We start from the raw sequence: 11476 nt of genomic DNA, 5'->3' as shown, positions 1-11476 counted from the left end.
CTGAAACCAGATCTTCCCTTTTTGCAATTTTTTGGGGTTTTTGGGGGGTGGGTTTTTTTTTTTTTTTTGCTTTAATTTAAAAAAAAGGAAGCAATTACAAAGGAAAAATGCTAGACACTTGACTTTGCCTTTCACTAATCAAATACTGGCAAAAACACTAGTATCTTGACTTTGGGCTACCAAGGGTCTTAGGCATCAAAGCACAGGCTTTTACATGCCCACAGAAAAAACACTTCATTAGAGAAGCAGAGTTGAAAACATCCCTGGAAGGGCCAAGGCAGGTAGAGTTCATCTGATTATGCAAGTATTGCTTGGAGTCACCAAATAACCCCAAACTGCTGGGCTGGGAGAGGGATCCTACTCTCAGAGGTGTTTGTGACAGGCCGTGATCCTGCTCCACAGGGTCCTGAGCAGTGGAAAAGCCCCATCAGTTTGGGCATTAGGCCAGACTGCTGCTTCATGCCACTGATGGCAAGTAGCTCAACTTCTCCAACCTGTACCTTGCTTGCTTGAGGCCAAGGACCAGAAGGACACTCCCCAGATTTATCAGCCTCTCTTTAAAGCTTAGCCATTTCAAACACATTGTGTTACTCACCCCAGTAGGGATTATTTGATACCTGGCAAAACACATGAACTCTCCACCTTGCTTTTGCTTCATACCTACCAGGCACTTTGATTTCCAATCTTGGTTTCACTAAGCTTTTTGACAGAAATGGTCAAGCCCCATAGAACCAGTTTATAGGGCAACACAATCCAGGGTAACACCCTTTGGGGGAAAGACGCTTCATTTAAGCTCCTACAGAACAGCCAATAATTACTGTTTAGCTGACACTGGCAGGTCTTTGCAGCTCCAACATCCAGAGCAGCTGAGCATGGCCAACAAGTCCTTTGGTATCGCACAGAGCCCATCTGCCAGCCTGGCCCTTCTCATCTGCTGCAGCACAGAGGCAAACACAAGGCCTCCAGCTTCATTATCTGAGCTCTCCTTGCAGTTGAACCACCTCAATTTTGCTCAAGGCATGGTCTTTTGGAGAGAAACAGGATGCTTTGGCAGAGACAGGGGAGCTGTTGAGGAAAGCACAGCCCTGTAAATATGAAATATTGCTAGCACCCACTTTATGGATCCACTGCCCCAGCAAAACCAGGGTGAGGATCATGTGGGACAGCAATTACCCAATCTTTCCCACCCCATTAACCCAGCAGCCAGTGAGGATCACAGCACTGATGGGAACCTGCTGGAGGAGAGGCCAAAGACCAAGTTACTTGTTTCCCCTCAAAGCTGCAGTAGGATTTGCTTTCTGGGGTAATTTTTCCACTGTTCCCCAGGAGCTGTTTAAACTGCTGCAGCTACTCTTACTAATGCAGCTCCTTGCTCTCACATGGTGCTTGAGACACATTTTTCTCTAGGAAATACTTAAAAAAAAATAATCCATTGGTTCAGTAGAAACACCCATAGCACGCGCCCAATTGCCTCTTGCTCCTTTTTTCTGCTACTGGAAGACAGGAGCACTGTTTCACTAACTAGGGGCTTGGCTAGAATTACAAACTTTCCACAACAGTTAGTGGTGAATATTCAATTTAACCTCTTCAGAAAGCTAGAAAGCATTTAGCAGGGTAGGCAGAAAAAACATCTCCCATCCATTGGGACCAAAGTGGTTCACCTCCGTTTCACAGGTACAAGTCCAACGCAAGGGTCAAGGGATGCTTGGCAGTTCCTGCCCGTTGCTTGTGCAGCTGACAACTGGCCTACCTTTGCCAGAAGAGTAAGTTTTGCCACCATTCAGATGGATTTACATCCCTGGTTTAAGAGTCAGCTGCCTCATTAAAACCAACATGAGCTCTCGGGGCTTGCAGAAACCGTCTGGTTAAGGGTTTCATAAGCTGCCACATCTCAGCCAAGTGGTGGAGCACACCCCAGTGTGGATGCGAGATAAAACAGTATTGGCTTCACCCGTGCATTTTCCCCTTACATTTGTGATGACTCTACTATCAGGCAGCAATTCAATTTTGGTGGCTCGGTTTTGCACGCAGGCCCCTGGGGACCAAGGGCAAAAGGTTTTTAAGATCTGCAGGCAGGCTCTTCGCTTGAAGGCAAAGGGTTTCCTATTAAGCCTGAAGACAACTGAGCATACACAGACCCCGTTACAGAGACCGAACCCCAGCTCAGAGCTCTGCACATCAGCTCACAGCAGAACCACATCTTGGAGGAGTCGTAAAAAGCTTCCAGTCACCGATACCCAGAAAAAAAAAAGAAACCACTTCCAGTTTTAATGAACTGCATTTCAAGTACCTGATTTCCAACCAAAATAGCAAGAGTTTACATGCAGGAACAAGTGGCTGTAAATGAACACATGGGAAGCACCGAGAGCTGTAGACCATAGCAACCTGAACATCAGCCCTGAGATGCCAGAAGGCTTTGCTGCCAGCACAACAGCTTGCTTACACCTGAGATTCACTGGCATGTAGGCTAACTGTTGCCAGGTACATGCTGATACCACTTATTTTTTCCCCTCTGAAAAGCAGCCAATTAGGCAACGAGCACCAGCAGTTTACACTATTGGGCCCTGCCTGCTTCGTGCCCAGCAGGAGCAGACTGGGGAGGATGCAGCCTGATGAGGAAGCTGTCATCCCAACGCAGGCACAGCTCCAGCACGCTCACGTCCCACCAGAGCCTGGGCCAGCCCCATCATCCTCTCCCACTGCTGAATCTGTGGCTGGACAGTTTAGTTTCTGCTATGGATACAGCGAGCAGAGCCAGAGCCAACTGAAGCGAGTAGGGGAAAGAAAGCATGGCCCCAAATAAGATTTCCTCTCCCAGATCAAGGTTTAACTACATAGGGGTGATGAAAGTACATGTTGCTCATGCCAAGGTGAGCTTCATCCCCTCCCACGTGAAACCTGCCTTTCAGTCTAGCATCTTCCCCTCCCTCCTTCTCCTGCCATGACATTTGCTCCCTCCCACATTTTTCCATTTTGAATATCTTTGTGCAGCAGCAGAGTTTTCTCCTCTCCTGGAGGTGAAAGGGCACAAGATACCCCGACATGCAGAACCCTGAGATATTTTTTTTCCCCCCTCTTCTTCCCAGTGCATCCCTGACCCAAGCCCAGGTCTTACACCACAGCTGCCTGTTCAGTGCTCTCACTGCCTTGTGCTTCCCCATCAAGCCAATTCAGAGAGTCTGAAAAGAGCAGCACAGCTCCGCTACATCAGGGAGATAGGATTAGATCTAATCTTGTTTATCAGCACAATTAAGGCTCTCATTCAATCTTCTTCCCAGACTCCGGAGGAGGAAAGAAAAGATCCAAAGCACTTGGCAACTCTGAAGAAGAATTAAGAGTTCACATCAAAGTCACGATGAGTGTCACAAGTCAGCAATACTTGTTTCAACTAGAAAATTGGTGCTTTGTGTACAAAAAAAGGCACAAAATACCCGTATCAAACTCATTAGACCACACCCCAGCCCCACCCCTGCAACGACTGCAGCCGCACATGAAAAAAATACTCTCCAACAGCACCAAAAGGAGCACCAGGTAACAGGAAAGGCACTGCCTCAGAATTCAAAGTCCTCGTCGGCCATGTCGATTGCCCAGGCAAACTTCTCCCTCTGGGTCTTGTTGTAGATCTTCTCGATGGGCACGCCAAACTTCTTGCACCTGTACAGACCACAGGACAGCGGTGGGGATGTGCTACCCCATTCCCGCTCTGCTCCCACCACAGCGGTCTTCTCTGCTCAGGGTGCAGTCTTTCACCCATGCAAACTCCTTAGCCCCCAGCTCCTTAAGAAATTACCTTGGTGCCACTGTCAATGACAACGTGCAAAGTGACCCCTTCTTGCCCGGAATCCAGAAGGGACATCCTGAAAAGTTATTTACAGCAAGGGATGCCTCAGCTTTGGATTTTGCTCACCTTTCCCCACACCTTCAGGGCTTGGACAATTTTCTCTGGCCAGAGTTTATTCCTTTCCCCCCCCAAAGGCTCAGGGCTCTGACATGCGTTTGCCTTCCTCCCCAGGCAGTGCTAGGTGATCAGCACGTCTCTAGAGGAACATCTGCCCCATAGCATGCCCAAGACTTACCAGGCTATGCTAATCCTGGGGTCCAGGTAATTCAGCTTGGACGTGCCCAGAGCTATCTGCTTATTCTCCTCCTTGTCTGTGGCCTGGACATTCAGCTTGGCCAGCTGCTCTTCCAGCCGCTTCAACAGTTTCTTTTTCTTCTCCACATTGCTGAGGGCAGAGGAAGAACAACAGACAGCATATTAAGGGGGAAAAGAAGCAGAAGAGGTGAAATACAGAGCAGTTCTTATCTGTAGCTGCCTGGGAGCATGACGTGAAGCCAGTGAGCTTCAGCTGAGAGTAGTCTCTACACTCACTTTAAGTCCTATAAGGCCTAAGCCTAGAAATACTCCAAAATGGCAAAGGGGAAGATGCCATTCAGCACTAACCCATTTCAAGTACTTTAACCTGATACAAAACTTTTGTTTTGTTTCTTTACGTGATTATTACCAAAGTTGGGCAAGCACAAAAGCCCGCACCCAGCAGAGACCATCTCCTAAAATTCAGGCTCCATGAACAACGACCATCTCTGACACCCTGCTCTGCATCTCAGCAACACAGGGCACGAGCAGGAAACAAGACAACCCAGAGTACAACATAAAATACAAGCCTTGTTTCTCTCCTCCAACCTCCTCCTGTCTTTGGCCAGCAAGTCCCACTTAGGTGAGGGGAGGAAATTTGAACAGATCCCATGCACCGACTGCTGCAGAGATCGGACAGACCATAATCCACCACTCAAGTGTCCCATGAGAAAACCATGCATCAGGGCTAGTCTGCGTATCCCCAGGTCCGACCCCAAGCGAGGCATCCTTTGCACCATATCATTTGTAGGATAAGCCCAAGTCAGTGTAACCAAAATAATGATGAAATCGTTATGTATCTTAGTTTTCAGCATTGGGGTGATCCAGTGTAACCAAAAGCAGCCTGATCTAGTTAGTGGTGTCCCTGCTCCTGTGGGGAGGTTGGACTAGATGACCCCTAGGGGTCCCTTCCAACCCAAAACATTCTATGATTCTAAAATAATGATGAAATTGTTATGTATCTTAGTTTTCAGCATTGGGGTGATGGGATCGAATCAGTTAACTACAAAATGCAACCACGAATGCTGCTATACTTTCTTCTGTACAGCCCTACCCAACTGAACACTAAGTTCAGGACAATGAGAGTAGTCTTAAGGTAATTATTTCTGTAGCTGAAGCTATAGACAATGGGCACCTGTCAAAAGAAGAAGATGGAAGGTAATTTCATGTAGTGGACCGAGAAAGTTGGCTAGGACTGCCAAGACTGAGAGCCGAGTAGGTAAGAGGTAATTCCAGCAGTGGGAGATCATGACCACAGGCCCATTTTGACCACCTACCCAAATGATACCACCTACTCAAAAGGGAACAATAGAAGTGAACAACTGAGTTTGCACAGTAATTTACATAGGAAGCGAGAGAATTTGTACCAATCACGAGAGAGAATGTTATTGATTATGTATGAATGTCATGAATATGTGTATATTTGATTTATATAACCTGACTGAAACAGATGCCAGGTATGCACGTTAGGTGGAGCGATCCCCCGTGCATCTGGCGCCGTGAATAAAGAATGCCTGCCTTTTAACACTACATTGGTGTTACGAGGTTTATTCCTCCCGATTTCGGTGACACCAGCAGCTTGGGTTGAAGCCTGAGTAGTCAAAGAGATGTGCCCTATCCCAAGGAAATCCACCTGAAGGAGCTCTTTCCAATCCTGCTGTTGCAAGAAACCATCCACAAGATCTCCAGCCATCTGCACGTAGGGCATCAGACCACACCATCCCCACCCACAGGTCCTCTGCAAAAGCGTAGTGTGAGGAAGAGTCACTCACGCTTCTGCTTTGGCATCTTTTGTGTCTTCAAACTCATCTTCAGCTTTTTTCAGCTCTTTCTGGGCTTCCTCCACCTGTTGCTTCTTGGCATCGATCTGTGAAGGTAAACAAAGTCAGCCCATGTTCCTGTCCTCCCTAGAGGTTTCAACTGCCTCCCTTTTTCCCTTGCCACACCACTCCTCCATTTCTCACCAGCCCCTACAGTTCTACATTTCTCACCGGTCCCAACAACTTGCCCCTACAGCAATGCTCAAGCCTTTCTTAGCATCTTGCAAAAGTTCCTCACAATACTGATGTCAGAAACATTTGCAGCTCTTATCTGTTCATCTTGTGCAACTGCCTGAGACCAACTGGCTCGTGACAGTGCTGGCGCCCACTGCAAAGTTCCGAGCTCACCAGTAGAGTGTGAACAAAAGCTGAGTGTGAATTAAAAGCGGTAGTCTGAGGTATTTCCATAGCAGACCCATGATGTTTCAGCTGGTCCTCCTGCAAAGAGCCAGAGAGAAAAACCAATTTCTCTGGTCCCGAGCCAACTGTGTCGAAGCTGTGCCATTGCAAAAGGCACCCAGCTTGGTTTGAAGATATGGAACGATGAAAAACAAACTCTCTGCCAAGCGTGTCTCATCCAGCATTTGAGTTTACCCCATTCCTTTCCACCCCTGGGATGCTGGTGCTCCATACTGATTTTAAAAAGCCACTATTCCTGGTTTATTCCTTGCCACACTTGCATCGATGCAATCTCTTTAGGCATCAGGTTATTCACCCTCTCCCCATATTCCTCCCACCAAAAAAAACCCCCCCAAAAAACCCACACAGACGTGAGATCAGGTCTGGGTTCTCTCAGTTTGGTCTGTCTCACCTTGGTCTGAAGGTTTTGCATTGACTTCTCAAAAGTTTTCGGTGTAGACCTCTGATGGTTGCACAGGATGGCCACAGCTCGGTTAGCTCGGTTGTAAGAGAGGAGCTTTCCCGCAACGTTGTCTTCAGCTGGAAATAAATGGAAGCATCACTATATCTCCTTTCTGGGAGCTGAGGAGGGCAGGGAACAGACCCGGACAGCAGCAAGTTGTTTGCCTTTCCCATCCTTTCTCAGGGGAGAGCAATATTGGTTGGGGAAGTTGGTGAAGGACACTTGAGCATCACCGAATCTGATACTGTGCTTCATCACTCAGGTATCCAAGGCAGGCAAAAATAACACAACCAACCAGAAATGCAAGGAAGGGGGAAGAAGAAACATTCCCATCTTGGCTATCAGTCAGACTATCATTGAGCAGATAACTCTTTCTCACTTAGCATGGTTCCCAACCTGCTGCATGCCCCCATAAGTTACATCCTACCCTAAAATGTGATACACCACCTGCCAAGGAAAGACCCCAAGGCAATGGATGGACATCACTGAGCCCACTGGCCACACAACACAGCTGGCAATACCACAAACACCGTTAGTAACTCACAGTTCGTGAGTGCCTTGAGCTGCTCCTGCAGGGTGATGGAGGCATTGTAGGTCCTGAACACTTTGGCAGTCAAACCATCCATCAGACTCTGGAGGTGTCTGTTCAAGATGGTTGTCTGGGAGGAAGGAAGATAGGACAAAGTGGGGGGAAAGAAAGAAGGAAGAGAACAAGCAGAAGCCAGGACAATAAAACACTTGCTTTTCAGATCACCTTCTGCCTCAGCAACCAAATTAGGCATTAAAAGAGTCTCCTGTAGCTTGCAGATCTACTTGTTGGGTCAAGCCCTCATCTACCAAAAACCAGCACAAACTCCACCTAAACCCACACAGAATTTCTCTAGAAGTCAACAATTTCTGCCCATCTATGTCAAAGAGGACACATCTCCCATCCAATATCACATCTTGCATATATCACGCCTGATCTCTCTGTTCTACAGAGAACATGGGGCTGCAGTTGGACTGGAACCAGAAGATGCTAATAAGCCATCCGGGGTTTGGAGGAAGCTTTACTTGTACCAAGAAAGCCTATCGCAGATAAATCCCACATAACCAGAGAGGAGCAGCCTCTTCAGAGGCAAAATAGGCAAAGGGCTTTGTAGGGCACACAGGCAGATGGGGAGCATGGGTGGCAGCACCCCATATGCTATACTGAGGAAGAGGAGGGAAGAAGTTTTTGCAAGGGAGCAGCTCAGAAGGGAAGGCTACAAAAAAAAAAATCTCTCCAGCACCCCTGTGCTCCGGCAGCCTCTCACACTTCTGCTGAGCCCCAGCGAGGTGCGAAAGAGTCAAACGGCTGAAGTTTGACACCTCCAGCAACGCCCCAAGCAATGTGTGTGGGCAGGCCTTCCCAGGCTAAAAAAAAAAAAATCCCAAGCAGATGAGTTCGAGGAATGAAGGAGCAGAAAGCCACCTCCTTCACGGGGACATGGGTTACTTGTGGGCGCAGGCAGGCAGCCAAGCCTCCATTCAGAGAAGCGGAGATGCTACCAACACAGAAAGAGGATAGAAAAAATATCACAGCATCCCAACAGGGCATTCAAACAGATACAGTGGTGTCTCTGGAGAGGAGATAGTGAAAACCAGGGTAAGGGATGACACTGGTGCAACACCACAGCCCAGGAGCCTGCAGGCTGGAGAGGGATGTCATGGGTTAGCTTCTACTCCCTTGGGCCATCAGTGCTGTTTGAAAAGCTTAGAAGTGACAACTCACATTGAGCCTGTCAAAGAGGTCATCTGCTGGGTCCTTGTTCTTCATGAATAGCTGCAGGTTCTTGAACACCTAAAGAGGAGTAAGGATGGCCCTGGTCAGGAACAAGGACCAAATTGCTTCCAGACATCTCTCTCACCTCCGTCTGCTTTCTCATCCAGACAGACTCTGATTCAGACTCATGTAGTACACATCCTACCACACCACCAACCTTCTTAACTTCAAGGGCTGCCACTGGGACCTCAAAGCCATTGGTGCCACAGGATGTTTTCCCCCCAATCTCTGCTATCCCTGGCACTCCAGTTACCCTACAAACACCATTAAATTCATCTTTCCCATAGGCAAAGCAAAAATTAAAATATCAGTGTGGACACTTCAAGTCCTAATGCCCACCAGTCAACTGAAGATGCTCCAGCAGGAGGCAGGGCTTCTCTCTCATGGTTCATGGGCCAGAATGACCTTGAAAGCCCTATTCCAAAGTTTCTCCTCCTTCCCCAGGCTGGGGTTAGCACATGTGTGTGTCCTTATCACCCAGCACCATTGCATCTTACACACATGCTGCCACCATGGTGTTAAAGCACAGGAGGCATCTTCTCAATGGATTTCAGATGCAGATTTGGGACTGATGACCACTAAGTGAACCGAGCCACTGTCTCCATTTCTGTCCCACTCACCAGCTTCTCCACTGACACCTTGTTGTAGTAACGGATTGAGTCTTTCCCAAGGAAGTCAAACTCCACCACGTGCTCCTGCCCATCCAGCTTGGGGTGCAGCTTGATGTGCTCTACACGCAGGGAGCAGCAGCCAACTGTGTCTGCAGTCTCTCCTTCCTCCTTCTCATTGCCAGCTCGCAGGGCCAGCTGGAAGGAGACAAGAATAATCCATTCCAGCCCACCACAATTCCCCTTTTCAAAGGTTAGTGTGGACTTGGGCACCAGGGAGGAAAAGAAAAAAAGAGAAAACTTTCTCAGGGCAGCATCTCACTGAATGGTTGCTAGGACCCTGGTAGAAACCAAGAACTGACTTGCCTCCAGCAGAAGATTATTTCACTGTTCTAAGAAACCCTAAAATATTCCCTCCAGAATAGTTATCCAACTCTCCAGTGGGGCCTTTGCCATCCCACAGAGACACACATTCTAGTCAAGGCCAGGAAGGACAGTAGAGCTCCTGCACTGCCCCACAACTGTGTCTTCACACAAGCAGCAGCAGATAGTAGGAGCTGCCATCCTCTATGATCGTTGCCAGATGCCTCATGAGGAGCCACCCTGGCTAGTACAACCAGCAGACACCAAAAAAACCTACAGGGTGGGGTGGATCAGGTAAGCTAAACCCTAACCTCAATGTGGATGGGGGATCTGGGGGCCAGAGCGAGGTGGCAAATACCTTATCAATGAAGTAGAGGGCCACTGCTCTTTGTCGCTTCTTCATCTCCTTGGACTTCCAATCAGCTCGGTACTGAGCACGGATTTTGTGGACAACATCCTTTAAGCGTCGGGCTACCTCATACTTCTGCCAGTCTTTCTCCCCCTAGAAAGAGAGACCAAGACACAGTGCCCCATCTTCCTTCCACCCCTACTAGAAAGACCCTGTTCTGGGAACACCTCCAGCATCTAAATACTGCTCAAACCCCATCGTTTTCTTGAGTAAAAAAATCCACCAAGTGGAAAAATCAGAGCAGAAACAGCTCATCTAGGGTTCCTGTGCCCTCTGCTGGCTGTGCTGGACCTGGGATCCTGGCCAAGTCTGAACTGCTCATAGGCTGGAGGTGTCCTCCACCAGCTGGCAGCCAGCACACAGCAAGCGAGGAGTCAAGGTTGAGCACTGCACAGCCATGGTGGCTGCTGCTTGGACATCACCAACGTGGACTGACACGATGCACTAGCTCAGTTGCACCCAGCTTGCACGCAGTTTCCTTATTTGCTTTGAGGACGGGAAAGAGCTTTAATCACTTTTCCCTCCCCATAGCGTTCACTCCCTCCCTCCCATGGCACTACAGATGGTGATCCCACCTCTCCCTAGCCTCTGTTAATTGGCATAAATTAATTCAGCCCCATAGACTCTGGTCCCTGCAGGCCTTCTCTACCCCTGCCTGGCTTTCAATAGCCTTCCCTGGACACATGTGAGCAGCATGGCACAGGGACAGCTCTGCCAGTAGCAATCCATCCCCTGGAATAGGCTTGATGCTTAACCACCATCTCTGTCCTTTTCCCCTCACCACTCAATGGTGTACCAATTAATTTAGTTTATCCCCCCCTTTTTTTTTGGCAGGGCCAAGCACATTTTCCAGTAGCAATCCATCCCCTGGAATAGGCTTGATACTTAACCACCATCTCTGTCCTTTTCCGCTCACCACTCAATGGCGTACCAATTAATTTAGTTTATCCCCGTTTTTTTTTTTTGGCAGGGCCAAGCACATTTCTGTTGACATCTCTGCTTTCCTCTAATTTTTCCACTTGGCAAAAAGCCCGTTGCCCAACAAGGAACAGCTCTGCCTGAACAGCAGCATCACTCCAACCTTCAGCTTGGAGCTGGGGTTCAGCATGATGTACTTCAAAGTGTTCTGGATGTTTTCTGTCCACGAGGCCAGCCAGGTAACCGTGTTGTCAAAGCGCACCTCCTTCCACTTGTGCCCTTCTGGTGGCTCAGGGATCTTGGAGTCCCTGTGGGCAGAGCAGGGTTACAGCCTTCAGACCATGAAGGAGAAGACACCTGGTCAACAGCCAGCTGAATATAAGCCAGCAGGGTGCCCAGGTGGCCAAGAGCATCCTGGCTTGTATCAGGAGTGGTGTGGCCAGCAGAAGCAGGGCAGGGACCGTGCCCCTGTGCTGGGCACTGGGGAGGCCGCCCCTTGAATGCTGGGGTCAGGGTTGGGCCCCTCCCTCCCCGAAGGACCTGGGGGGGCTGGAGCG

General features: G+C 48.8%; 1 protein-coding gene across 1 annotated transcript in view; it reads right to left on the bottom strand.

Annotated features, from left to right (window-relative positions):
* Positions 1–3125: 3125 nt before the first annotated feature.
* The window catches only part of TOP1MT (DNA topoisomerase I mitochondrial), a 10996-nt gene continuing 2645 nt past the window's right edge, over positions 3126–11476 (bottom strand). Inside the window, exons 4-12 of the mRNA XM_035895624.1 lie at positions 11083–11227; positions 9951–10094; positions 9242–9427; positions 8571–8639; positions 7362–7476; positions 6767–6894; positions 5908–6002; positions 4077–4226; positions 3126–3654 (exon numbers count right to left, since the gene is read on the bottom strand). Of these exons, the coding sequence (XP_035751517.1) occupies positions 3552–3654; positions 4077–4226; positions 5908–6002; positions 6767–6894; positions 7362–7476; positions 8571–8639; positions 9242–9427; positions 9951–10094; positions 11083–11227 (1135 nt within the window). The 3' untranslated portion in view covers positions 3126–3551. The remainder of the gene's footprint in view (positions 3655–4076; positions 4227–5907; positions 6003–6766; positions 6895–7361; positions 7477–8570; positions 8640–9241; positions 9428–9950; positions 10095–11082; positions 11228–11476) is intronic.

This window comes from Egretta garzetta, unplaced genomic scaffold (genome assembly GCF_000687185.1).
Source record: "Egretta garzetta isolate BGI_Z169 unplaced genomic scaffold, ASM68718v1 scaffold495, whole genome shotgun sequence".
NCBI lineage: Eukaryota > Metazoa > Chordata > Aves > Pelecaniformes > Ardeidae > Egretta > Egretta garzetta.
The sequence above is the reverse complement of the archived record's forward strand: the minus strand, read 5'-3'. Positions and strand labels throughout refer to the sequence as shown.